This window comes from Eucyclogobius newberryi, unplaced genomic scaffold, assembly GCF_026437365.1.
Source record: "Eucyclogobius newberryi isolate DKJ021-1_F unplaced genomic scaffold, fEucNew1.0.hap1 SCAF_304, whole genome shotgun sequence".
Classification (NCBI taxonomy): Eukaryota; Metazoa; Chordata; class Actinopteri; order Gobiiformes; family Gobiidae; genus Eucyclogobius; species Eucyclogobius newberryi.
Window position 1 is genome coordinate 55,491 of NW_027315951.1, and position 26,163 is coordinate 81,653.

General features: G+C 42.8%; 5 protein-coding genes across 5 annotated transcripts; all 5 read right to left on the minus strand.

Moving 5' to 3' along the window:
• Positions 1-11,374: 11,374 nt before the first annotated feature.
• LOC140374719 (histone H4) lies at positions 11,375-11,707 on the minus strand. The gene has a single exon (XM_072461715.1). The coding sequence runs from the start codon at positions 11,701-11,703 to the stop codon at positions 11,392-11,394; it is 312 nt and encodes a 103-aa protein (XP_072317816.1). The 5' UTR covers positions 11,704-11,707; the 3' UTR covers positions 11,375-11,391.
• Positions 11,708-12,352: 645 nt separating this feature from the next.
• On the minus strand, positions 12,353-12,812 carry LOC140374721 (histone H2B 1/2). Its single transcript, XM_072461717.1, has one exon. It carries the CDS (start codon positions 12,794-12,796, stop codon positions 12,422-12,424), a length of 375 nt encoding a protein of 124 aa, XP_072317818.1. The 5' UTR covers positions 12,797-12,812; the 3' UTR covers positions 12,353-12,421.
• Positions 12,813-15,564: 2,752 nt separating this feature from the next.
• Positions 15,565-16,032, minus strand: LOC140374716 (histone H2A-like). Its single transcript, XM_072461712.1, has one exon. It carries the CDS (start codon positions 15,999-16,001, stop codon positions 15,624-15,626), a length of 378 nt encoding a protein of 125 aa, XP_072317813.1. The 5' UTR covers positions 16,002-16,032; the 3' UTR covers positions 15,565-15,623.
• A 1,176-nt stretch (positions 16,033-17,208) lies between these two features.
• On the minus strand, positions 17,209-17,656 carry LOC140374717 (histone H3). Its single transcript, XM_072461713.1, has one exon. The coding sequence runs from the start codon at positions 17,633-17,635 to the stop codon at positions 17,225-17,227; it is 411 nt and encodes a 136-aa protein (XP_072317814.1). The 5' UTR covers positions 17,636-17,656; the 3' UTR covers positions 17,209-17,224.
• Positions 17,657-18,957: 1,301 nt separating this feature from the next.
• LOC140374720 (histone H1-like) lies at positions 18,958-19,652 on the minus strand. The gene has a single exon (XM_072461716.1). The coding sequence runs from the start codon at positions 19,585-19,587 to the stop codon at positions 18,973-18,975; it is 615 nt and encodes a 204-aa protein (XP_072317817.1). The 5' UTR covers positions 19,588-19,652; the 3' UTR covers positions 18,958-18,972.
• Positions 19,653-26,163: the final 6,511 nt, after the last annotated feature.

Below are 26,163 nucleotides of genomic sequence, written 5' to 3' on the forward strand. Positions count from 1 at the left end.
CTGGTTTAGACCTGGTTTGGACCTGGTTTAGTCCCTGTTTAGTCCTGGTTTAGACCTGGTATAGTCCCGGTTTAGTCCTGGTTTAGACCTGGTTTAGTCCTGGTTTAGTCCTGGTTTAGTCCTGGTTTAGACCTGGTTTAGTCCTGGTTTAGACCTGGTTTAGTCCTGATTTAGTCCTGGTTTAGACCTGGTTTAGACCTGGTTTAGACCTGCTTTAGTCCTGGTTCAGTCCTAGTTTAGACCTGGTTTAGTCCTGGTTTATTGCTGGTTTAGACCTGGTTTTGACCTGGTTTAGTCCTGGTTTAGACCTGGTTTTACCTGGTTTAGTCCTGGTTTAGTCCTGGTTTAGTCCTGGTTTAGACCTGGTTTAGTCCTGGTTTAGTCCTGGTTTAGTCCTGGTTTAGACCTGGTTTAGTCCTGGTTTAGACCTGGTTTAGTCCTGGTTTAGAACTGGTTTAGTCCTGGTTTAGTCCTGGTTTAGACCTGGTTTAGTCCTGGTTTAGACCTGGTTTAGACCTGGTTTTGACCTGGTTTAGTCCTGGTTTAGTCCTGGTTTAGTCCTGGTTTAGACCTGGTTTTACCTGGTTTAGTCCTGGTTTAGTCCTGGTTTAGTCCTGGTTTAGACCTGGTTTAGTCCTGGTTTAGTCCTGGTTTAGTCCTGGTTTAGACCTGGTTTAGTCCTGGTTTAGACCTGGTTTAGTCCTGGTTTAGAACTGGTTTAGTCCTGGTTTAGTCCTGGTTTAGACCTGGTTTAGTCCTGGTTTAGACCTGGTTTAGACCTGGTTTTGACCTGGTTTAGTCCTGGTTTAGTCCTGGTTTAGACCTGGTTTAGACCTGGTTTAGACCTGCTTTAGTCCTGGTTTAGACCTGGTTTAGTCCTGGTTTAGACCTGGTTTAGTCCTGGTTTAGTCCTGGTTTAGTCCTGGTTTAGACCTGGTTTAGTCCTGGTTTAGTCCTGGTTTAGTCCTGGTTTAGACCTGCTTTAGTCCTGGTTTAGTCCTGGTTTAGTCCTGGTTTAGTCCTGGTTTAGACCTGCTTTAGTCCTGGTTTAGTCCTGGTTTAGTCCTGGTTTAGACCTGCTTTAATCCTGGTTTAGTCCTGGTTCAGTCCTGGTTTAGTCCTGGTTTAGTCCTGGTTTAGACCTGCTTTAGTCCTGGTTTAGTCCTGGTTTAGTCCTGGTTTAGACCTGCTTTAATCCTGGTTTAGTCCTGGTTTAGACCTGGTTTAGTCCTTGTTTAGACCTGGTTTAGACCTGGTTTAGTCCTGGTTTAGTCCTGGTTTAGTCCTGGTTTAGACCTGGTTTAGTCCTGGTTTAGACCTGGTTTAGACCTGGTTTAGTCCTGGTTTAGTCCTGGTTTAGACCTGGTTTAGACCTGGTTTAGTCTTTTTTTAGTCCTGGTTTAGTCCTGATTTAGACCTGGTATAGTCCTGGTTTAGTCCTGGTTTAGACCTGGTTTAGTCCTGGTTTAGTCCTGGTTTAGTCCTGGTTTAGACCTGGTTTAGTCCTGGTTTAGACCTGGTTTAGTCCTGATTTAGTCCTGGTTTAGAAATGGTTTAGACCTGGTTTAGACCTGCTTTAGTCCTGGTTCAGTCCTAGTTTAGACCTGGTTTAGTCCTGGTTTATTGCTGGTTTGGACCTGGTTTTGACCTGGTTTAGTCCTGGTTTAGACCTGGTTTTACCTGGTTTAGTCCTGGTTTAGTCCTGGTTTAGTCCTGGTTTAGACCTGGTTTAGTCCTGGTTTAGACCTGGTTTAGTCCTGGTTTAGACCTGGTTTAGTCCTGGTTTAGAACTGGTTTAGTCCTGGTTTAGTCCTGGTTTAGACCTGCTTTAGTCCTGGTTCAGTCCTAGTTTAGACCTGGTTTAGTCCTGGTTTATTGCTGGTTTAGACCTGTTTTTGACCTGGTTTAGTCCTGGTTTAGACCTGGTTTTACCTGGTTTAGTCCTGGTTTAGTCCTGGTTTAGTCCTGGTTTAGACCTGGTTTAGTCCTGGTTTAGTCCTGGTTTAGTCCTGGTTTAGACCTGGTTTAGTCCTGGTTTAGACCTGGTTTAGTCCTGGTTTAGAACTGGTTTAGTCCTGGTTTAGTCCTGGTTTAGACCTGATTTAGTCCTGGTTTAGTCCTGGTTTAGACCTGGTTTAGTCCTGGTTTAGACCTGGTTTAGACCTGGTTTTGACCTGGTTTAGTCCTGGTTTAGTCCTGGTTTAGTCCTGGTTTAGACCTGGTTTTACCTGGTTTAGTCCTGGTTTAGTCCTGGTTTAGTCCTGGTTTAGACCTGGTTTAGTCCTGGTTTAGTCCTGGTTTAGTCCTGGTTTAGACCTGGTTTAGTCCTGGTTTAGACCTGGTTTAGTCCTGGTTTAGAACTGGTTTAGTCCTGGTTTAGTCCTGGTTTAGACCTGGTTTAGTCCTGGTTTAGACATGGTTTAGACCTGGTTTAGACCTGGTTTAGTCCTGGTTTAGTCCTGGTTTAGACCTGGTTTAGTCCTGGTTTAGACCTGGTTTAGTCCTGGTTTAGACCTGGTTTAGACCTGGTTTAGTCCTGGTTTAGTCCTGGTTTAGTCCTGGTTCAGTCCTGGTTTAGACCTGGTTTAGAGCTCCTTCTGAACATCACTCACATGGAAGTACAAGGCCTGTGATGTGGCTCTCTAACTGTTGTAGCACAAATAGAAAAACGCCTGTGGATTTAGCAACTTTTTATTGTAAATAGTTGTTTATTGCTTGTATATATCACAAGAATACTTTTATATGTTCATATTTGCACCTTGTGGTTCACTTTGAACCTTTTTAAACGCTTGGTTGAGCATGTTTGAGGGTTTTATAATGAAAAAAACATAATTTTTCTAGACTTTGTGTTTTCTGTGTGTGTTTAGGTCCAGTATGTTGAAATAGTATGTCAAAGTGAAAAACTAACTGAACATATTGATGAGGTTGTGCTGGAAAAAAGATACCCAACATTGGTCTGGTAAACATTTCTTAATGTAGTATATCAGGGCAAAATTGAAGGTACCCAAGAACGGCCAAAAAAGCTTCGGACCCCGAAGGGTTAAAGTATATTTAGCAACGGTAACTGAAAAAATACACTAAATGTCAGGAAAACTATTTAATGACAACAATGAAGAAGCACTGCAGACAAACCGTGTAAGAGAAGGCAGGTAAATAACACAACAGTTATGGTAAAATAACACAACAGTTATGTTAAAACAACACAACAGTTATGTTAAAATAACACAACAGTTAAGTTAAAATAACACAACAGTTATGTTAAAATAACACAACAGTTATGTTAAAATAACACAACAGTTATGTTAAAATAACACAACAGTTATGTTAAAATAACACAACAGTTATGTTAAAATAACACAACCGTTATGTTAAAATAACACAACAGTTATCCTTAACACAGACAATAACAGTAGAGAACAAACCTGGAAGTGTGAGCTAAAGCTGGTACATTCTACATCACAATTATCTCTAACACAGATACTGTACTGCTCTCAGATCTGCTCTCTACGCGTTGAATAGTTGTGTATTTGAAACGCAGATCAAGACAGCTTACAATGATTTACAATTGTGGTGTGAAAAGTTCGAATGAAACTGAAAAACAAACATAAATAAGTCTACATTAGCATCATAAGTGTATCGACAAATACACCAGGAAGAAGCCAGCGCCACAAAATGCTAAACATGATGCTTATTATGTCGTAAATACGTGTGAATAAAGTTATGGTCGGCACCAGATCATCATGCATGGATCTATTATAATATCTGGATAGGGCGTGGCTCGCTGCAGCATGTCGCAGACTCCCCCAGTGGCCATTTTGTATTGTTTTATTTTGTACATAATATTTGGCCCACGATTTGAGAAAGAGTTTGGTTTGATGGAAACTGTGGCTCATGCAACTTATTCTATATTTTCAAGGCCTGAGGCGAAACTTAACCTCCTTAAACGCTCCACGTGTGTTTGTGTTTAATGGTGAGTCAGTTCAGGTGTAAAGAGAACTACAGAGAACTACAGAGAACTACAGATGACTACAGAGAACTACAGAGAACTACAGAGAACTACAGATGACTACAGAGAACTACAGAGAACTACAGATGACTACAGAGAACTACAGAGGACTACAGAGAACTACAGATGACTACAGAGAACTACAGAGAACTACAGAGAACTACAGATGACTACAGAGAACTACAGAGGACTACAGAGGACTACAGAGAACTACAGAGGACTACAGAGAACTACAGATAACTACAGAGAACTACAGAGGACTACAGAGAACTACAGAGGACTACAGAGGACTACAGAGAACTACAGAGAACTACAGATGACTACAGAGAACTACAGAGGACTACAGAGGACTACAGATGACTACAGAGAACTACAGAGAACTACAGAGAACTACAGAGAACTACAGAGGAATACAGAGAACTACAGAGAACTACAGAGGACTACAGAGAACTACAGAGAACTACAGAGGACTACAGAGACCTACAGATAACTACAGAGAACTACAGAGAACTACAGAGGACTACAGAGAACTACAGAGACCTACAGAGAACTACAGAGAACTACAGAGGACTACAGATGACTACAGAAAACTACAGAGAACTACAGAGAACTACAGAGACCTACAGAGAACTACAGAGAACTACAGAGACCTACAGAGAACTACAGAGAACTACAGAGGACTACAGAGGACTACAGATGACTACAGAGAACTAGAGAGAACTACAGAGAACTACAGAGAACTACAGAGGACTACAGATGACTACAGAGAACTACAGAGGACTACAGAGAACTACAGAGAACTACAGAGGACTACAGAGAACTACAAAGGACTACAGATGATACAGAGAACTACAGAGAACTACAGAGGACTACAGATGACTACAGAGAACTACAGAGAACTACAGAGGACTACAGAGAACTACAGAGGACTACAGAGAACTACAGAGAACTACAGAGAACTACAGAGAACTACAGAGAACTACAGAGAACTACAGAGGACTACAGAGAACTACAGAGAACTAAATATGACTACAGAGAACTACAGAGGACTACAGAGAACTACAGAGGACTACAGAGGACTACAGAGAACTACAGAGGACTACAGAGAACTACAGAGAACTACATAGGACTACAGATGACTACAGAGAACTACAGATGACTACAGAGAACTACAGAGGACTACAGAGAACTACAGAGAACTACAGAGAACTACAGATGACTACAGAGAACTACAGAGAACTACATATGACTACAGAGAACTACAGAGGACTACAGATGACTACAGAGAACTACAGAGGACTAGAGAGAACTACAGAGAACTACAGAGAACTACAGAGAACTACAGAGGACTACAGAGAACTACAGAGAACTACAGAGAACTACAGATGACTACAGATAACTACAGAGAACTACATATGACTACAGAGAACTACAGAGGACTACAGATGACTACAGAGAACTACAGAGGACTACAGAGAACTACAGTGAACTACAGAGGACTACAGAGAACTACAGAGGACTACAGATGACTACAGAGGACTACAGAGAACTACAGAGAACTACAGATGACTACAGAGAACTACAGAGGACTACAGATGACTACAGAGAACTACAGATGACTACAGAGAACTACAGAGAACTACAGAGGACTACAGAGGACTACAGATGACTACAGAGAACTACAGAGGACTACAGATGACTACAGAGAACTACAGAGGACTACAGAGGACTACAGATGACTACAGAGAACTACAGAGAACTACAGATGACTACAGAGAACTACAGAGGACTACAGATGACTACAGAGAACTACAGATGACTACAGAGAACTACAGAGAACTACAGATGACTACAGAGAACTACAGAGGACTACAGATGACTACAGAGAACTACAGAGAACTACAGAGAACTACAGAGGACTACAGAGGACTACAGATGACTACAGAGAACTACAGAGAACTACAGAGAACTACAGAGAACTACAGAGGACTACAGAGAACTACAGAGAACTACAGATGACTACAGAGAACTACAGAGAACTACAGAGAACTACAGAGAACTACAGATGACTACAGAGAACTACAGAGGACTACAGATGACTACAGAGAACTACAGAGGACTACAGAGAACTACAGATAACTACAGAGAACTACAGAGGACTACAGAGAACTACAGAGGACTACAGAGAACTACAGAGAACTACAGATGACTACAGAGAACTACAGAGGACTACAGAGGACTACAGATGACTACAGAGAACTACAGAGAACTACAGAGAACTACAGAGAACTACAGAGGAATACAGAGAACTACAGAGAACTACAGAGAACTACAGAGGACTACAGAGAACTACAGAGAACTACAGAGGACTACAGAGACCTACAGATAACTACAGAGAACTACAGAGAACTACAGAGGACTACAGAGAACTACAGAGACCTACAGAGAACTACAGAGAACTACAGAGGACTACAGATGACTACAGAGAACTACAGAAAACTACAGAGAACTACAGAGAACTACAGAGAACTACAGAGAACTACTGAGACCTACAGAGAACTACAGAGAACTACAGAGAACTACAGAGAACTACAGAGGACTACAGAGGACTACAGAGAACTACAGAGAACTACAGAGAACTACAGAGGACTACAGATGACTACAGAGAACTATAGATGATACAGAGAACTACAGAGAACTACAGAGGACTACAGATGACTACAGAGAACTACAGAGAACTACAGAGGACTACAGAGAACTACAGAGAACTACAGATGACTACAGAGAACTACAGATGACTACAGAGAACTACAGAGAACTACAGAGAACTACAGAGAACTACAGATGACTACAGAGAACTACAGAGGACTACAGAGGACTACAGAGAACTACAGAGAACTACAGAGAACTACAGAGAACTACAGATGACTACAGAGAACTACAGAGGACTACAGAGAACTACAGAGAACTACAGAGGACTACAGAGAACTACAGAGGACTACAGATGACTACAGAGGACTACAGAGAACTACAGAGAACTACAGAGAACTACAGATGACTACAGAGAACTACAGAGGACTACAGATGACTACAGAGAACTACAGAGGACTACAGAGGACTACAGATGACTACAGAGAACTACAGAGGACTACAGAGGACTACAGAGAACTACAGAGGACTACAGAGAACTACAGAGAACTACAGAGGACTACAGAGGACTACAGATGACTACAGAGAACTACAGAGGACTACAGATGACTACAGAGAACTACAGAGGACTACAGAGGACTACAGATGACTACAGAGAACTACAGAGAACTACAGATGACTACAGAGAACTACAGATGACTACAGAGAACTACAGAGAACTACAGAGAACTACAGAGAACTACAGATGACTACAGAGAACTACAGAGGACTACAGAGGACTACAGAGAACTACAGAGAACTACAGAGAACTACAGATGACTACAGAGAACTACAGAGGACTACAGAGGACTACAGAGAACTACAGAGGACTACAGAGAACTACAGATAACTACAGAGAACTACAGAGGACTACAGAGAACTACAGAGAACTACAGAGAACTACAGAGGACTACAGAGAACTACAGATAACTACAGAGAACTACAGAGGACTACAGAGAACTACAGAGGACTACAGAGGACTACAGAGAACTACAGAGAACTACAGATGACTACAGAGAACTACAGAGGACTACAGAGGACTACAGATGACTACAGAGAACTACAGAGAACTACAGAGAACTACAGAGACCTACAGAGAACTACAGAGAACTACAGAGGACTACAGATGACTACAGAGAACTACAGAGAACTACAGATGACTACAGAGAACTACAGAAAACTACAGAGAACTACAGAGAACTACAGAGACCTACAGAGACCTACAGAGAACTACAGAGAACTACGGAGAACTACAGAGAACTACAGAGAACTACAGAAAACTACAGAGAACTACAGATGACTACAGAGACCTACAGAGAACTACAGAGAACTACAGAGAACTACGGAGAACTACAGAGAACTACAGAGGACTACAGAGGACTACAGATGACTACAGAGAACTACAGAGAACTACAGAGAACTACAGAGGACTACAGATGACTACAGAGAACTACAGAGGACTACAGAGAACTACAGAGAACTACAGAGGACTACAGAGAACTACAAAGGACTACAGATGATACAGAGAACTACAGAGAACTACAGAGGACTACAGATGACTACAGAGAACTACAGAGAACTACAGAGGACTACAGAGAACTACAGAGGACTACAGAGAACTACAGAGAACTACAGAGAACTACAGATAACTACAGATAACTACAGAGAACTACATATGACTACAGAGAACTACAGAGGACTACAGATGACTACAGAGAACTACAGAGGACTACAGAGAACTACAGAGGACTACAGAGAACTACAGATAACTACAGAGAACTACAGAGGACTACAGAGAACTACAGAGAACTACAGAGAACTACAGAGGACTACAGAGAACTACAGATAACTACAGAGAACTACAGAGGACTACAGAGAACTACAGAGGACTACAGAGGACTACAGAGAACTACAGAGAACTACAGATGACTACAGAGAACTACAGAGGACTACAGAGGACTACAGATGACTACAGAGAACTACAGAGAACTACAGAGAACTACAGAGACCTACAGAGAACTACAGAGAACTACAGAGGACTACAGATGACTACAGAGAACTACAGAGAACTACAGATGACTACAGAGAACTACAGAAAACTACAGAGAACTACAGAGAACTACAGAGAACTACAGAGACCTACAGAGACCTACAGAGAACTACAGAGAACTACGGAGAACTACAGAGAACTACAGAGAACTACAGAAAACTACAGAGAACTACAGATGACTACAGAGACCTACAGAGAACTACAGAGAACTACAGAGAACTACGGAGAACTACAGAGAACTACAGAGGACTACAGAGGACTACAGATGACTACAGAGAACTACAGAGAACTACAGAGAACTACAGAGGACTACAGATGACTACAGAGAACTACAGAGGACTACAGAGAACTACAGGGAACTACAGAGGACTACAGAGAACTACAAAGGACTACAGATGATACAGAGAACTACAGAGAACTACAGAGGACTACAGATGACTACAGAGAACTACAGAGAACTACAGAGGACTACAGAGAACTACAGAGGACTACAGAGAACTACAGAGAACTACAGAGAACTACAGATGACTACAGATAACTACAGAGAACTACATATGACTACAGAGAACTACAGAGGACTACAGATGACTACAGAGAACTACAGAGGACTACAGAGAACTACAGAGAACTACAGAGGACTACAGAGAACTACAGAGGACTACAGATGACTACAGAGGACTACAGAGAACTACAGAGAACTACAGATGACTACAGAGAACTACAGAGGACTACAGATGACTACAGAGAACTACAGATGACTACAGAGAACTACAGAGAACTACAGAGGACTACAGAGGACTACAGATGACTACAGAGAACTACAGAGGACTACAGATGACTACAGAGAACTACAGAGGACTACAGAGGACTACAGATGACTACAGAGAACTACAGAGAACTACAGATGACTACAGAGAACTACAGAGGACTACAGATGACTACAGAGGACTACAGAGAACTACAGAGAACTACAGAGGACTACAGAGAACTACAGAGAACTACAGAGAACTACAGAGGACTACACAGAAGTGGAAATGTTACTTAGTACTTTTAAAAGGTTTTTTTAGATCTTGAGAAGTTTATTTTGTTAATTCAAATACAATATTTAACTATATTTAACAATAGACTAAATGTTTATCTCTGTAGATCAACTCTGAAGTTGTGATGCTCATAAACTGAAGCTCAGAGTTGGTGAAATGACACTTGTTTTTCTAAATACATTTCAGTTTATGAGAACAAACGTGTTTGTAATTTCTTTTAATTGATCCAGTAATTGCTTGAAAAACAGCGTAGGCTTTATAAAGCTATTTAGTTCTTATATTTTGTATTGTTTTATTTTTTACGTTGTGTTCGGCCCGCGACCCAATTGAGTTTGACCCCCCTGGTCTAGACCAATCAGAGCGCGTGTAGGTGACGTGAACGGGCGAGGTGCCGTGGGTGAGCCCAAATGCCTCGAATAACCTACAGGCGTAAAACTATGATCCATGAGTTTAATAACTGAACATATCATCAAACTGATGACCACCACGGGCCTGAGGGCCGTGGGTCTGAGGGCCTCTGAGGGCCTCTGAGGGGCTCTGAGGGCCGTGGGTCTGAGGGCCGTGGGTCTGAGGGCCTCTGAGGGCCGTGGGTCTGAGGGCCGTGGGTCTGAGGGCCGTGGGTCTGAGGGCCGTGGGTCTGAGGGCCGTGTAATAAATGCTATGGAAATGGAATGTTTTGCCAGGTATAAACTAATCGATGTTACGTCCCGTGCTCCACACTCTCTGCTCGCCCGTCCTCAGGTCTTTTACTCGGCTCCCTGAGCTTGGACTATACAGGCCTCTAGTGGCCGGTTGTAAACTCTGCATCCTCACAGTCTGCAAACATATAAACATGATCGATTGACGGACTCAGGCCCGTATCCAACGGCCAGTCTCAGGTTCATAACGTTTGGGCGGGTTCATACTTCCCAACTTATTTACCATCCCGGGGGGAGATAATGCATAAAGAAGCAGAAGATTGTTTTGAGCAGAGGGGGTTGTCTGGGCTGTGACAGCTCTGGATGTGGACTAAAGACAACAGAAAGATGTTACAATGTCTTGGACTCATTTTGGGCCCAAAATCAAGTTATGATTTTGTTCTAATATATTTAGTTGACCAGTACATTCAATATTACCTCCAAGTGCCCATTTTCAGGTTCACTGCTAAAGTTGGTCTTTTCATTTTGTAAATGTCCAGTTACTTCAGTTCAGTCCATTTCATCCATATAATCACCATACAAATGATAAAGGGCTGTGATTTCAGGTACTCTTGAGTCTTGTTTTGTCTTTATATCCAGAAGTTAAAACTGTCTAAATCCAGTTAAATCCCATATTATCTTCACTCTCTGGTGGTGGATGTGATCACTGGTCATTTATCTGTGAATTTAAGTCACAGATAGAGCTCCCATTTATATATATATATATATATATATATATATAAAATACAATATATATCTGAGACAGTTCATAGCCACGCTGTAGATCTACGGTTTTATTCTACTTTTTCCAGTTTTAATAATTTAGGATCAAACGAGGTGTAACCATGAGAAAAGATAATGCTCTTCTGCACATGTGTGTGGCTCTTAAAAGAGCCGTTGTTGTTGTTGTCGTGTTCAGTCAAGTGTCGTTTAACCTCCGAAGCCGTACAGAGTGCGGCCCTGTCTCTTCAGGGCGTACACCACGTCCATGGCGGTCACGGTCTTCCTCTTGGCGTGCTCGGTGTAGGTGACGGCGTCACGGATCACGTTCTCCAGGAAAACCTTGAGCACTCCGCGGGTCTCCTCGTAGATCAGACCGGAGATACGCTTCACGCCGCCGCGGCGAGCCAGACGGCGGATAGCGGGCTTGGTGATGCCCTGGATGTTGTCACGGAGAACTTTGCGGTGGCGCTTGGCGCCTCCTTTACCGAGTCCTTTTCCTCCTTTGCCGCGTCCACTCATGTTTACTGTTTCTTGGTGGAAGAGTCAGATGTGGCTCTAACGGCCGCTCCAATGGTGTTTATCCTGCTTTTGCGGACGCAGGTGAAGACAGTCTGTGGGCGTGGCCGTTCTTCCACCAATAGGAACGTGCCTCCCAAAGGTCGTTTACGCAGAACAATACTTTTGCTTTTTTTAGTCTTAAAAGAAAAAAACGTACACATTTCTCACGATATTAACAAACTGAAAAACGATGCCCTTTCACTTAAATGAAAATACTGTTCATTCACAGCATACAATTAACTCCACAATAAAGTGCGTAAGTGCTCATCTTTCCACTTTTGAAACATTTCACAAAAATCTAAGTATATACATTATTAATAATATGGGCCTACATTAAATATGCTCATCTACGAGGTTGTAACATTTGTGAATGAATACTTAACATTTCCATTTACAATAGAGTATAACACTCCAGTAACTAACTTTACATATTTAGTTTACTGCTTTATTCAGAGCATGATTCATTTCAAGTCCGTCAAACAATCTTTGAATTTAACCAGACGTTGCAAATTTAGAGCGGTTTAACCAACCTAATTTTACTCTGGGTGGAGACCTCTTATCTAATTATATATATATATATATATATACATATATAAAAGCAAGTGGTAGACGTTCATCTTTGTCAGATGTGGGTGGCCCTGAGAAGGGCCGTTGTTGAAAGGTTGGAGCACACTGGGGTTTACTTGGAGCTGGTGTACTTGGTCACGGCCTTGGTGCCCTCGGACACGGCGTGCTTGGCCAGCTCTCCGGGCAGCAGGAGGCGCACGGCGGTCTGGATCTCTCTGGAGGTGATGGTGGAGCGCTTGTTGTAGTGCGCCAGGCGGGAGGCCTCTCCGCCGATCCTCTCGAAGATGTCGTTGACGAAAGAGTTCATGATGCCCATGGCCTTGGAGGAGATGCCGGTGTCGGGGTGGACCTGCTTCAGCACCTTGTACACGTAGATGGCGTAGCTCTCCTTCCTGGACTTTCTCCTCTTCTTGCCGCCTTTCCCAGCGGTCTTGGTCACGGCTTTCTTGGAGCCCTTCTTGGGCGCGGCCTTGGCGGGTTCAGGCATCGTGAGCTGTTCTGAGGACAGACGGACGAATGACTTGAGAGCGCGCCGCCCCGCGCTTTAAAGCAAGCCTCATGCAGATAAGCTGTGCTGTTCCTCGAAGCTGATTGGTGGATTATAAGAAGTGGTGTTTTCTCTTTTACAATTCCTCTGGGAAATATTGAAATAAAGAACTAAAGGATTTCTAAAATATCTAAATAAAAAAAAAGAAAAGAAAATCTCAGATGAAACTACTAAATTCAGAACTATCATTTAATAAAACCAAAAGTACACATATTGATAATAATGCTCAATTCTTACTAAATCACAAGAAATAATTACAAGGTAAATTCATAGCTTCAATCCAGTTGTTTGTAAATACAAAATATTATGCATTCCCTTTTTCATATATTTTACATTGTATGTTGCACCTTTGATGCCAAAGCATTTCCCAGTCTGTGAATTCTGTAATTGACCCTAACCCTTTCTTAGTTAGAACACGTGTTTATTTTGTTTTCTGATACAGTAAATGTATTTTCAAAGCAGTTGATCTCATCACTGATGGTACTTTACTGTGTATTAAACAACTCAACAAAAATAACTGCAAACCACACAATTAACAAACACAGTTCTTTCACAGAAGTGCTTGTGGGATCTACAAACTTTAACTAATATTATAGTTGTTTTTACTATTGAATAAACACTAAAATCTAAAGTTTAGCCCAATTATCAAAACCTTACAGTCAAGGAGCAAAACTGGGCCTCAGATCTGCACCACTGTAACACAATAAGTCAGTTCACACTTTGTGCAAAACAACACACACAGTGATTTACAACACTGAACACACTTGTATGTATTTAAGACACAGAAGTTTATCAAAATGTCACTTCTTTGCAATGCTAAAGCACTGACTGTCAAATGACCACACCCATGTGCCAAATGACCACACCCATGAGCCAAATGACCACACCCATCTGGTGTGTAACTGGTGTGTATCTGGTGTGTAACTGGTGTGTAACTGGTGTGTAACTGGTGTGTATCTGGTGTGTAACTGGTGTGTAACTGGAGTGTATCTGGTGTGTAACTGGTGTGTATCTGGAGTGTAACTGGTGTGTATCTGGTGTGTATCTGGTGTGTAACTGGTGTGTAACTGGAGTGTATCTGGTGTGTAACTGGTGTGTATCTGGTGTGTAACTGGTGTGTAACTGGTGTGTAACTGGAGTGTATCTGGTGTGTAACTGGTGTGTAACTGGTGTGTATCTGGTGTGTAACTGGTGTGTAACTGGCGTGTAACTGGTGTGTAACTGGCGTGTAACTGGAGTGTATCTGGTGTGTAACTGGTGTGTAACTTGTGTGTATCTGGTGTGTATCTGGTGTGTATCTGGTGTGTAACTGGTGTGTATCTGGAGTGTAACTGGTGTGTATCTGGTGTGTATCTGGTGTGTAACTGGTGTGTAACTGGAGTGTATCTGGTGTGTAACTGGTGTGTATCTGGTGTGTAACTGGTGTGTAACTGCTGTGTAACTGGAGTGTATCTGGTGTGTAACTGGTGTGTATCTGGTGTGTAACTGGTGTGTAACTGGCGTGTAACTGGAGTGTATCTGGTGTGTAACTGGTGTGTAACTTGTGTGTAACTTGTGTGTATCTGGTGTGTATCTGGTGTGTATCTGGTGTGTATCTGGTGTGTATCTGGTGTGTAACTGGTGTGTATCTGGTGTGTATCTGGTGTGTAACTGGTGTGTAACTGGAGTGTAACTGGAGTGTATCTGGTGTGTAACTGGTGTGTAACTTGTGTGTATCTGGTGTGTATCTGGTGTGTATCTGGTGTGTATCTGGTGTGTATCTGGTGTGTAACTGGTGTGTATCTGGTGTGTATCTGGTGTGTAACTGGTGTGTAACTGGTGTGTATCTGGTGTGTAACTGGTGTGTAACTTGTGTGTATCTGGTGTGTAACTGGTGTGTATCTGGTGTGTATCTGGTGTGTAACTGGTGTGTAACTGGTGTGTATCTGGTGTGTATCTGGTGTGTAACTGGTGTGTAACTGGTGTGTATCTGGTGTGTATCTGGTGTGTAACTGGTGTGTAACTGGTGTGTATCTGGTGTGTAACTGGTGTGTAACTTGTGTGTATCTGGTGTGTAACTGGTGTGTAACTGGTGTGTAACTGGTGCAAACATAGATAAGTCATATGCAACATGTGTGTTTCATATGGTAAAAAAATATGGTTTTGATCAATTAGTGAAGAGTTTTTACAAGAGTGGTTCATTTTGCAAAGGAGCTAAGGTGTTTTGCTAATTGGGTTTGTGGTTGTGCTAATTGTGTGTAGGGTTTTGCTAAATGAAACAAAACAATCAAAATTGTGTTTATTTAATCGTAAAAAAATGTAATATATATATATATATAAATGGGAGCTTTGTCTGTGACTTGAATACACAGTTAAATGACCGTCAGTGATCAAATCCACCACTAGAGAGCGAAGATAATATGGCATTTAACTGGATTTAGACAAGTTTTAACTTTTGGACAGACAAAGCAAAACAAGACTCAAGAGTACCTGAAATCACAGCACTTTATAATTTATATGGTTTAATTCAATTCGGTTGTTGGAATATTTAACAGGCTTTTAGTTTTGGGATTTGACCAATTCATCACTGTTAGTTTTGACCAGTGAGACGTTTGACAATTATTTTCTTTGCCATGTTTGACATATTCTCACCCATTTGTAAGTCACTAAAATGTGGACAAGTTGACCTGCAAACAAGTTTCAGTTAGAAATCAGGCAACAGTTTTGTTTCCTTCTCTGGAGTGGGTGGCTCTTAAAAGAGCCGTTGTGTTGTTATCCGGGTCTGGCTTTACTTGGCCTTCTCGGTCTTCTTGGGCAGGAGCACGGCCTGGATGTTGGGCAGCACGCCTCCCTGGGCGATGGTCACTCCTCCCAGCAGCTTGTTCAGCTCCTCGTCGTTGCGGACGGCCAGCTGCAGGTGGCGGGGGATGATCCTGGTCTTCTTGTTGTCTCTGGCGGCGTTACCGGCCAACTCCAGGATCTCAGCGGTCAGGTACTCGAGCACCGCGGCCAGGTAGACGGGAGCTCCGGCTCCGACGCGCTGGGCGTAGTTACCCTTCCTCAGCAGCCTGTGCACACGGCCCACGGGGAACTGCAGCCCGGCTCTGGAGGAGCGGCTCTTTGCCTTTGCTCTGGCTTTACCGGCGCCCTTTCCTCTTCCAGACATGTTTGTAGTATCAGATGATTTCACACGAGGGAGAAACTGTTCTCTGTGGCCGCTCACAGGCGGTATATATAGCAGCAGTGCTGACTTCTGATTGGTCGGCTGAGCGTTAGTTTGATTCTCCAATCAGAGCACGGATATCCTCTCCGCTTTACCAAAGTAACAATACATGAAACAATACATTCAAGTTCACGACTGTACATTTAGGACAAGAGAACTTACAATGGGGAACAACACTGTGGCTATAACACTACTACTAAATTGTAATGTTGATAATTGTATCCTGTAGCAGATTAGAATTGTTTTTCGTTTTGAGTTTATAAAAGTTGTTTTATCATTGTACATTTTTGTTTCATTTATTTTTTTACTTTTGTTAAGAATATAAGGTTTTTCTTTTTTTCCTTTTGTAAGGGCTCCTCTATTTGCACATGAATTGCAATTACTGTGAAATGCATGTGCAGTCTATGTGCTGTCGTGACACATATGCATGTGCAATTACTGTCGTGATCACATGCAATGGTATTTATGTATTTATTTATTTGTCTATGGGAGTTTTTATTTATTTATAGGAGATCTTCTACTGAAAGTGTTTTTCAGACTTCCTATAAGTGATCTGTATCTACCAACGTTGCACCAATGAAATTTCCCCATGTGGGACAATAAAGGAATATCTTAACTATTAAAAGTGTAAGTTATCTGATGTCTCACTTCTGTACCTATGTTGTAACACTGACATTTCCCCACTGTGTGGATTATTAAAGGTTTATCTTAATCTTATGTTCGTGAATTCAGTTCATTGGCAATGGCAAAAAAAAAAAATGTCTTATAAATATATGATATAACATACGTGTTAGGCTGAATTAACTTTAGGAAGTATGAGAAAAAAAACTTCTTATAGAACAAAACTCCTCTCATATCTTAATAGGGAATGGAGGAAAACCATAAATAAAAGTAAAGTAAAACTAGCTAGAATAAGACTAAAATACTAATACAGTTACGTACACTCTTATTTACATCAGTTATAGGCACATGAACTTGGCCTTAATTGCTTTAGAGTATAATTGCACATGAACATGACAGTTTCACCTAATTGAGTTGGTATTTAATATGTTTTTTTAAAGGTGGCCCTATTTAGGATTCCAAGCAATGTTCTGGTCAAGTATGGCTCTTAGAATGTGTTGGTGGCTCTTAAAAGAGCCGTTGCTTTGGGTTCACTCGGGGTCAGTTTAAGCCCTCTCTCCGCGGATGCGTCGGGCCAGCTGGATGTCCTTGGGCATGATGGTCACTCTCTTGGCGTGGATGGCGCACAGGTTGGTGTCCTCGAACAGACCCACCAGGTAGGCCTCGCTGGCCTCCTGCAGAGCCATGACGGCAGAGCTCTGGAAGCGCAGGTCGGTCTTGAAGTCCTGGGCGATCTCCCTGACGAGGCGCTGGAAGGGCAGCTTGCGGATGAGCAGCTCGGTGGACTTCTGGTAGCGGCGGATCTCCCTCAGGGCCACGGTGCCGGGCCTGTAACGGTGAGGCTTCTTGACGCCGCCGGTGGCCGGGGCGCTCTTGCGGGCCGCCTTGGTGGCGAGCTGCTTCCTGGGAGCCTTTCCTCCGGTGGATTTACGCGCTGTCTGCTTCGTTCTGGCCATTTTCTCTGCTCTTGGGTCAGTGTCAAACCTGAAACTCTTTGCTCTCTCAGCCAGCGGCAGCGGGCTTTATACAACCAGGGCGAAGCCGATTGGCTGAGCTGGGCTCGCGCTCTGAATTCAAACATTAACCACGCCTCTGTCCCACGCGCCCCGTGTTCTGTCCCTTTCATTCTATAACTTCATAAATAACGTGATCAGATTTTAGTTTGAGTTTCTTCAAGGCTTTTGAAACTGTAACAGTTCATTTTGAGTTGTCCTCATCAAACATATTAAACACTTTGTTCGTCAAAAACGTCACAATGCGTCCATGTTTCAGGATCACATAGAATAATATATTGTAGTGATATAAGATCACAAGCCTTTATTTGTCCCACAATGTGGAAATTCCACTGTTGCAACACAAAGTAGGTACAGAAGTGAAAAATAACGGATGAAAACAACTCGAAAAGCTCTTATAAAAAAAGCTCTTATACTATATAATAACAATAGTGACACTCTTATTTACAGCTGTTTCATGGACAGAGAATATTGAAAACATAATAATAAAAAATACAAAATATATACTATTTTTATAAATGTATAAAAACGTGAAACTGATGAAATAAAGCAAGACAACGTGCCTATTGCACTGCCTTGTAAAGTACTATAGTATTGTATTATAATTCTGTTCTTCTGTGGGTGAGTCTCACAGAAGAACCGTTTTGTGTCAATGTTGTGCTATTTACGTTCACAGAAATGACCAGCACAATCAAAAAGGAGCAGAGAAGAAAACAAATATATAAAAACAACAACAAAACAAGATGGTTTTGAACACATTTTGTTTAAGACAACTTGTTTAACGTTTCTCATTTACGACATGCCACACTTCAATGGTTCAGTCATTTTTTTTCCCTTTTCAAATTAATATGATTTTGTTGTTGCTTTAAACTGATAAATATAGAGAGCTTAGGTGATGTTTTTGAGTGACAATCCAATGAGTCCCAAAGTTTTACCCGAGCCACAGATATTGTCATTGTGGCGCCCCCTGCAATCCCTGTAATTGTCTTCAATGAATATGGTCTATGGTTTGGAAGTTCTTTTTGAGGTCGATATAAAGTGCTAGAGCGCTGTTTATTTTCAATTGCTGTGGTGATATGTTCTGTTTTCTGTGGAAGTGCTAAAGATGTAGGTCGTTCTTTCCTGAAACCAAACTGACTCTCCCAGTAATAAACATAATGTGTTTCATGATTACTGTGATTGTGATTCTGCAACATTGATATTCAAGGGAAGAGCTGCTCTTTAGAGAGAGTGGTGGCTCTTAAAAGAGCCTTTTGAGGGTCGTGGTGGTCGCTGTGACTTTACTTCTTGGCCTTCCTTGCCGGGGCCTTCTTTGCGGGGGCCTTCTTCGCGGGGCTCTTCTTCACTGCCTTGGCGGCCTTCTTGGGCGCAGCTTTCTTGGGGCTCTTGGCGGGCTTCTTGGCTGCCACTTTCTTGGGGCTCTTGGCGGGCTTCTTCGCCGCTTTCTTGGCCGGGGACTTGGCCTTCTTGGCGGGCGCCTTCTTCACCACCTTCTTCTTGGGGGAAGCTGCCTTCTTCGCCGCCGCCGCGGGCTTCTTGGCTTTAACGGGGCTCTTCTTCTTCGCTGCGGTCTTGGGCTTGGCCTCCTTCGTGGCCAGTTTGAAGGAGCCGGAGGCCCCCGTGCCCTTGGTCTGGCTCACGGTGCCTGAGGCCACCATCTTCTTCAGAGTGGTGTTGATGCGCTTGTTGGCTTTCGCCACATCGACGCCCTTTGCCGCCAGCGCCTTCTTCACCGCGGCCACGGAAGTGCCCTTGCGCTCCTTGGACTCGGCGATGGCGTCGGTGATCAGCTTCGTGAGGCTGGGGCCCGCGTCCTTCTTCTTGGCCGCGGCCTTCTTCTTGGGGGCCTTGGCTTTGGCCGGAGCCGGGGCTGCTGCGGGAGCGGTCTCTGCCATGATTCGTGTCGGTTAGATCTGTGTCTGGAGCCGGGGCGCGCGCGGAGGATCCTTATAACGGACATGAGAACCGTAGAGACTCAACCCTCTCTGCTGAGCGGCGCCGGCTCCGCTTTGTGTTTTCTCTTCGCAGTTTAGAGTTAAAAATACAGTAACGTGACTAATTTTTTGCAAACTATTTGACACGAATCTTTAGAACAAAGTCACATCTAGTTGTCTAATGCAGTCATAGACTGACAGAGTCTTGTGTTTTTAAGAACGAGCCATCAAACCCTGGCCATGTCCACACCAGCGAGACACTCGGCATCGACTTTTTCCTACATTTAGCTTTAAAGTGGACTAAACTTTGATACATAAGAAACTATTTGTATTTAGACAAACAAAAGAGATGTCAAGGAGTAAATACACAAACTAAACTTGTAGTGTGGCTTCAGTGTTTAGTTGTAATTAACCGAGTTTGTGGCGGTAGTAAACACAAAGCTGAGGAGCCTTTCTGTGTCAGTCTGCGCTGGGGCAATGGTATAATTCTGTTCATGTACATAACTATATGTGTTTACACGAGTGTGATGTGTGGAAACTGTGTGGAGAAAGGTTTTGGAACAAATTAAGGAATATCAGAAATCAACATGTACATTTCAAACCATGGCGACTTGGTTAATTGCTGAATTTGTGTTAGAAGGATATAATGTATTTGATGTACACAGGCATTGTAAGTACAAGCACAATATTGTAGGTAAATCACTGATGGCTCAGTTATACATTAAGTAATGGAACATTTGCCTTAAAAACAGATGACAGTCAAAGTATACGTCCATGCCCGGGCACATTTTATACATGAGTTACCAACGGTGCATGACAAATTAAGTATTAAGATGTAAAGTGAGATGTTCAGTTTTGGATTAAAACCCAAACCAACACAAATAAGTGGAGATTGTGCTATAATATAATAGGATCATATATTTTACAAACAGTTATGATACGACCATAAGTGATCATATGTTAATGATCATTTCCTGGTGTCAAATTGTCAAAATAAAAAAAACCAAAAAGTGTTAAAAATATATACCGCTCCATTGTCTAAGGACAGCTGTAACAATCGAGGCCTTTTAAACAGAAGTATAAAGTGTTAAACATGTGTCACATATAAAGTGTTAAACATGTGTCACATATAAAGTGTTAAACATGTGTCACATATAAAGTGTTAAACACGTGTCACATATAAAGTGTTAAACACGTGTCACATATAAAGTGTTAAACATGTGTCACATATAAAGTGTTAAACATGTGTCACATATAAAGTGTTAAACATGTGTCACATATAAAGTGTTAAACATGTGTCACATATAAAGTGTTAAACATGTGTCACATATAAAGTGTTAAACATGTGTCACATATAAAGTGTTAAACACGTGTCACATATAAAGTGTTAAACACGTGTCACATATAAAGTGTTAAACATGTGTCACATATAAAGTGTTAAACATGTGTCACATATAAAGTGTTAAACATGTGTCACATATAAAGTGTTAAACATGTGTCACATATAAAGTGTTAAACATGTGTCACATATAAAGTGTTAAACACGTGTCACATATAAAGTGTTAAACATGTGTCACATATAAAGTGTTAAACATGTGTCACATATAAAGTGTTTAACACTTTATATGTGACACATGTTTAACATGTGTCACATATAAAGTGTTAAACATGTGTCACATATAAAGTGTTAAACACGTGTCACATATAAAGTGTTAAACACGTGTCACATATAAAGTGTTAAACACGTGTCACATATAAAGTGTTAAACACGTGTCACATATAAAGTGTTAAACACGTGTCACATATAAAGTGTTAAACATGTGTCACATATAAAGTGTTAAACATGCCCCGTGTGGTGAGGAGGTGCTCTGCTGAGAGCGAGGAGACTCTGAGGGACTGCTTCAGCACCACTGTCTGGACTGAGCTCTATGGCCCACATGGGGAGGACATCAGCACCATCACAGAGCATCAGGACTACATCAACTTCTGTTTTGAGAACACTGTTCCCTCCGGACGGTGTTTTCCATACAACAAGCCGCGGAACATGAGCCTGAAGCTGAGGGTGGTACCACAGGTCTGAAGACCTCTTGTCTGGTACCTGTGCCCAAGACACCACACGCCAAAGACCTCAACAGCTTCAGGCCGGTGGGTCTCACGTCCTGATGAAGACACTGGAGCTGGTCCTGGACCACCTCCGCTCCACCGTGAGCCCAGCCATGGACCCGCTGCAGTTTGCATATCGGCCTGACATCGGAGTGGAGGACGCCGTCATCTCCTGCTGCACCGCTCTCTCTCTCACCTGGAGAAGCCTGGCAGCTCTGTGAGGATCCTGTTCTTTCATCTCTCCAGCGCCTTCAACACCATCAGCTCCTGAGGGACAAGCTGGAGACGGCTGGTGTGGAGTACGACCTGCAGAGTGGATCCTGGACGACCTCACAGACCGACCCCAGTTTGTGAGAGCCCGGGACTGTGTGTCTGACACTCGGACCTGCAGTGTGGGACCTGCAGTGTGGGGGCCCTGCAGTGTGGGGGCGCCCCAGGGCACCATCCTTGCGCCCTTTCTCTTCACCCTCTACACTGCAGACCTCAGACACGACACGGACAGCTGTGTCCTGCAGAAGTTCTCTGACCACTCTGCCATCATCGGACTCATCACGGACGATGATGATGTGGAGGACAGAGGACTGGAGCAGGACTTTGTGGACTGGTGTCAGCGGAACCACCTCCTCATCAACGCGGGGAAGACCAAGGAGATGGTGGTGGACTTCCACAGAGGCCACGCCCCCCTCACCAGAGAACATCCAGGGACGGGACATTGAGAGAGTGACTCATACAAGGACCTGGTGTTCATCTGAACCACAAACTGGACTGGACTCATAACACAGACTGTACAGGAAGAGCCAGAGTGGGCTCTACCTCCTGAGGAGACTCAGGTCTTTTGGAGTGACAGGGCCACTCCTGACAGGGCCACTCCTGAAGACCTTCTCTGACTCTGTGGTGCATCAGCTCCTGTAGGTGTGGTCTGCTGGAGCAGCAGCATCACAGAGAGGGAGAGGAAGAAGCTGGACAAAGCTCCGTCCTGGGCTGTCCTTTGGACTCGGTGCAGGAGGTGGGGGACAGAAGGGTCCTGGCTAAACTCACATCTATGCTGGACCATGAGTGTCGCCCCCTGCAGGACACTCTGCCCCCTGCAGGACACTCTGTCCACTCTGGAGAGCACCTTCAGTGACTGATCCACCCTCGCTGTGTGAAGGAGACGTTTCACAGTCTGTCCTTCTGCTGCTGTCACACTCTTCAACACACACTGTCATACCCATGTGCAATACTGTCATACCCATGTGCAATACTGTCATACACATGTGCAATACTGTCATACCCATGTGCAATACTGTCACACCCATGTGCAATACTGTCATACCCATGTGCAATACTGTCACACCCATGTGCAATACTGTCATACCCATGTGCAATACGGTCACACCCATGTGCAATACGGTCACACCCATGTGCAATACTGTCATACTCATGTGCAATACTGTCACACCCATGTGCAATACTGTCATACCCATGTGCAATACTGTCATACCCATGTGCAATACTGTCACACCCATGTGCAATACTGTCATACCCATGTGCAATACTGTCACACCCATGTGCAATACTGACATACTCATGTGCAATACTGTCATACCCATGTGCAATACTGTCACACCCATGTGCAATACTATCATACCCATGTGCAATCCTGTCATACCCATGTCCAATCCTGTCATACCCATGTGCAATACTGACATACCCATGTGCAATACTGTCATACCCATGTGCAATACTGTCATACCCATGTGCAATACTGTCATACCCATGTGCAATGCTGTCATACCCATGTGCAATACTGTCATACCCATGTGCATATAACTGATGTAAATAAGAGTGTTTACTTTACCATTATTATTAGTATTATTTGTCTAATGCCAGCTATTATTATTATTATTATTATTGAGATTTTTTATAAGAGATCTTCTACTGAGAGTGTTTTTCAAACTTTCTATAAGTTATTTGTTCTTTTCTTCTGTATCTACCTCTGTATCTACCTGCGTTGCATCAATGGAATTTCCCCATGTGGGACAATAAAGGATTATCTTATCTTATCTTATCTTATCTTATCTTATCTTATCTTATTTTATCTTTATTTTTATTTTCTTCCCTCCATTCCCTATTAAGATATGAGAGGACCTGTTTACAGGAGTTTTGTTAATAAGAGTTTTTTTTTTTTTCTTTATAAGAATTCTTCTATTAAGAGTGTTTTTTTTAACTTCCTATAAGTTTTCTGTTCTTTACCCCTGTATCTACTGCGTTGCAACATCAAAATTTCCCCATGTGTGGACAATAAAGGCTTATCTTACCTTATCTTATGTGGGACAGAGCATGAAAGACTGTGGCATGTTTACAGCGTCATGAACATGCTCCGCCCACCAACTCACACTCATGAACATGCTCCGCCCACCAACTCACTCATGAACATGCTCCGCCCACCAACTCACACTCATGAACATGCTCCGCCCACCAACTCACACTCATGAACATGCTCCGCCCACCAACTCACACTCATGAACATGCTCCGCCCACCAACTCACACTCATGAACATGCTACGTCTGAGTAAAGTTTTGTGTAAATCCACCTAATAAAACCGAAGTAATGATCATTTCAATTCCATTAAAAATGTGCGGAAAAATATGCGCTCTTTTATGCGCGCGTTGCATTTATTATAATAACTTTGTCGTCTTTTGTGATAAAAAGGATCTGAAAAAAACGTTAGCTTGTGCTAACCCGGATGTTCAGGACGCACACGAGTAATGTAAACATTAGTCACATGACAAATAGTCAAAGAGGAAGAACGAACGAAAGGAATCATGCTGTTTTTGAGTAGTTTTGAAGAGTTTTAGTATTTCAAGTATTTCATTGCCAGTAATATAGTTGTTGTGAAGCAAAATGAGGGGCACACTTCATGTTGATCAAGTTTAGACCTGGTTTAGACCTGGTTTAGACCTGGTTTAGACCTGCTTTAGTCCTGGTTTAGACCTGGTTTAGTCCTGGTTTAGACCTGGTTTAGTCCTGGTTTAGTCCTGGTTTAGTCCTGGTTTAGACCTGCTTTAGTCCTGGTTTAGTCCTGGTTTAGTCCTGGTTTAGACCTGCTTTAGTCCTGGTTTAGTCCTGGTTTAGTCCTGGTTTAGACCTGCTTTAATCCTGGTTTAGTCCTGGTTTAGTCCTGGTTTAGTCCTGGTTTAGACCTGGTTTAGTCCTGGTTTAGACCTGGTTTAGTCCTGGTTTAGTCCTGGTTTAGTCCTGGTTTAGACCTGGTTTAGACCTGGTTTAGTCCTGGTTTAGTCCTGGTTTAGACCTGGTTTAGACCTGGTTTAGTCCTGTTTTAGTAATGGTTTAGTCCTGATTTAGATCTGGTTTAGTCCTGGTTTAGTCCTGGTTTAGACCTGGTTTGGACCTGGTTTAGTCCCTGTTTAGTCCTGGTTTAGACCTGGTATAGTCCTGGTTTTGTCCTGGTTTAGACCTGGTTTAGTCCTGGTTTAGTCCTGGTTTAGTCCTGGTTTAGACCTGGTTTAGACCTGGTTTAGTCCTGGTTTAGACCTGGTTTAGTCCTGATTTAGTCCTGGTTTAGACCTGGTTTAGACCTGCTTTAGTCCTGGTTCAGTCCTAGTTTAGACCTGGTTTAGTCCTGGTTTATTGCTGGTTTAGACCTGGTTTTGACCTGGTTTAGTCCTGGTTTAGACCTGGTTTATACCTGGTTTAGTCCTGGTTTAGTCCTGGTTTAGTCCTGGTTTAGACCTGGTTTAGTCCTGGTTTAGTCCTGGTTTAGTCCTGGTTTAGACCTGGTTTAGTCCTGGTTTAGACCTGGTTTAGTCCTGGTTTAGAACTGGTTTAGAACTGGTTTAGTCCTGGTTTAGACCTGGTTTAGTCCTGGTTTAGACCTGGTTTAGTCCTGGTTTAGTCCTGGTTTAGTCCTGGTTTAGACCTGGTTTAGTCCTGGTTTAGTCCTGGTTTAGAACTGGTTTAGTCTTGGTTTAGTCCTGGTTTAGTCCTGGTTTAGTCCTGGTTTGGTCCTGGTTTAGTCCTGGTTTAGTCCTGGTTTAGTCCTGGTTTTGACCTGGTTTAGTCCTGGTTTAGTCCTGGTTTAGAACTGGTTTAGTCCTGGTTTAGTCCTGGTTTAGTCCTGGTTTAGACCTGGTTTAAACCTGGTTTAGTCCTGGTTTAGTCCTGGTTTAGTCCTGGTTTAGACCTGGTTTTGACCTGGTTTAGTCCTGGTTTAGTCCTGGTTTAGTCCTGGTTTAGACCTGGTTTAGACCTGGTTTAGTCCTGGTTTAGTCCTGGTTTAGTCCTGGTTTAGTCCTGGTTTAGACCTGGTTTAGTCCTGGTTTAGACCTGGTTTAGTCCTTGTTTAGACCTGGTTTAGTCCTGGTTTAGTCCTGGTTTAGACCTGGTTTAGTCCTGGTTTAGACCTGGTTTAGTCCTGGTTTAGACCTGGT

Excerpts from the sequence above, each read along its gene's own strand:
- LOC140374719 (XM_072461715.1), bottom strand. The coding sequence starts at position 11,703 with ATGAGTGGACGCGGCAAAGGAGGAAAAGGACTCGGTAAAGGAGGCGCC.
- LOC140374721 (XM_072461717.1), bottom strand. The coding sequence starts at position 12,796 with ATGCCTGAACCCGCCAAGGCCGCGCCCAAGAAGGGCTCCAAGAAAGCC.
- LOC140374716 (XM_072461712.1), bottom strand. The coding sequence starts at position 16,001 with ATGTCTGGAAGAGGAAAGGGCGCCGGTAAAGCCAGAGCAAAGGCAAAG.
- LOC140374717 (XM_072461713.1), bottom strand. The coding sequence starts at position 17,635 with ATGGCCAGAACGAAGCAGACAGCGCGTAAATCCACCGGAGGAAAGGCT.
- LOC140374720 (XM_072461716.1), bottom strand. The coding sequence starts at position 19,587 with ATGGCAGAGACCGCTCCCGCAGCAGCCCCGGCTCCGGCCAAAGCCAAG.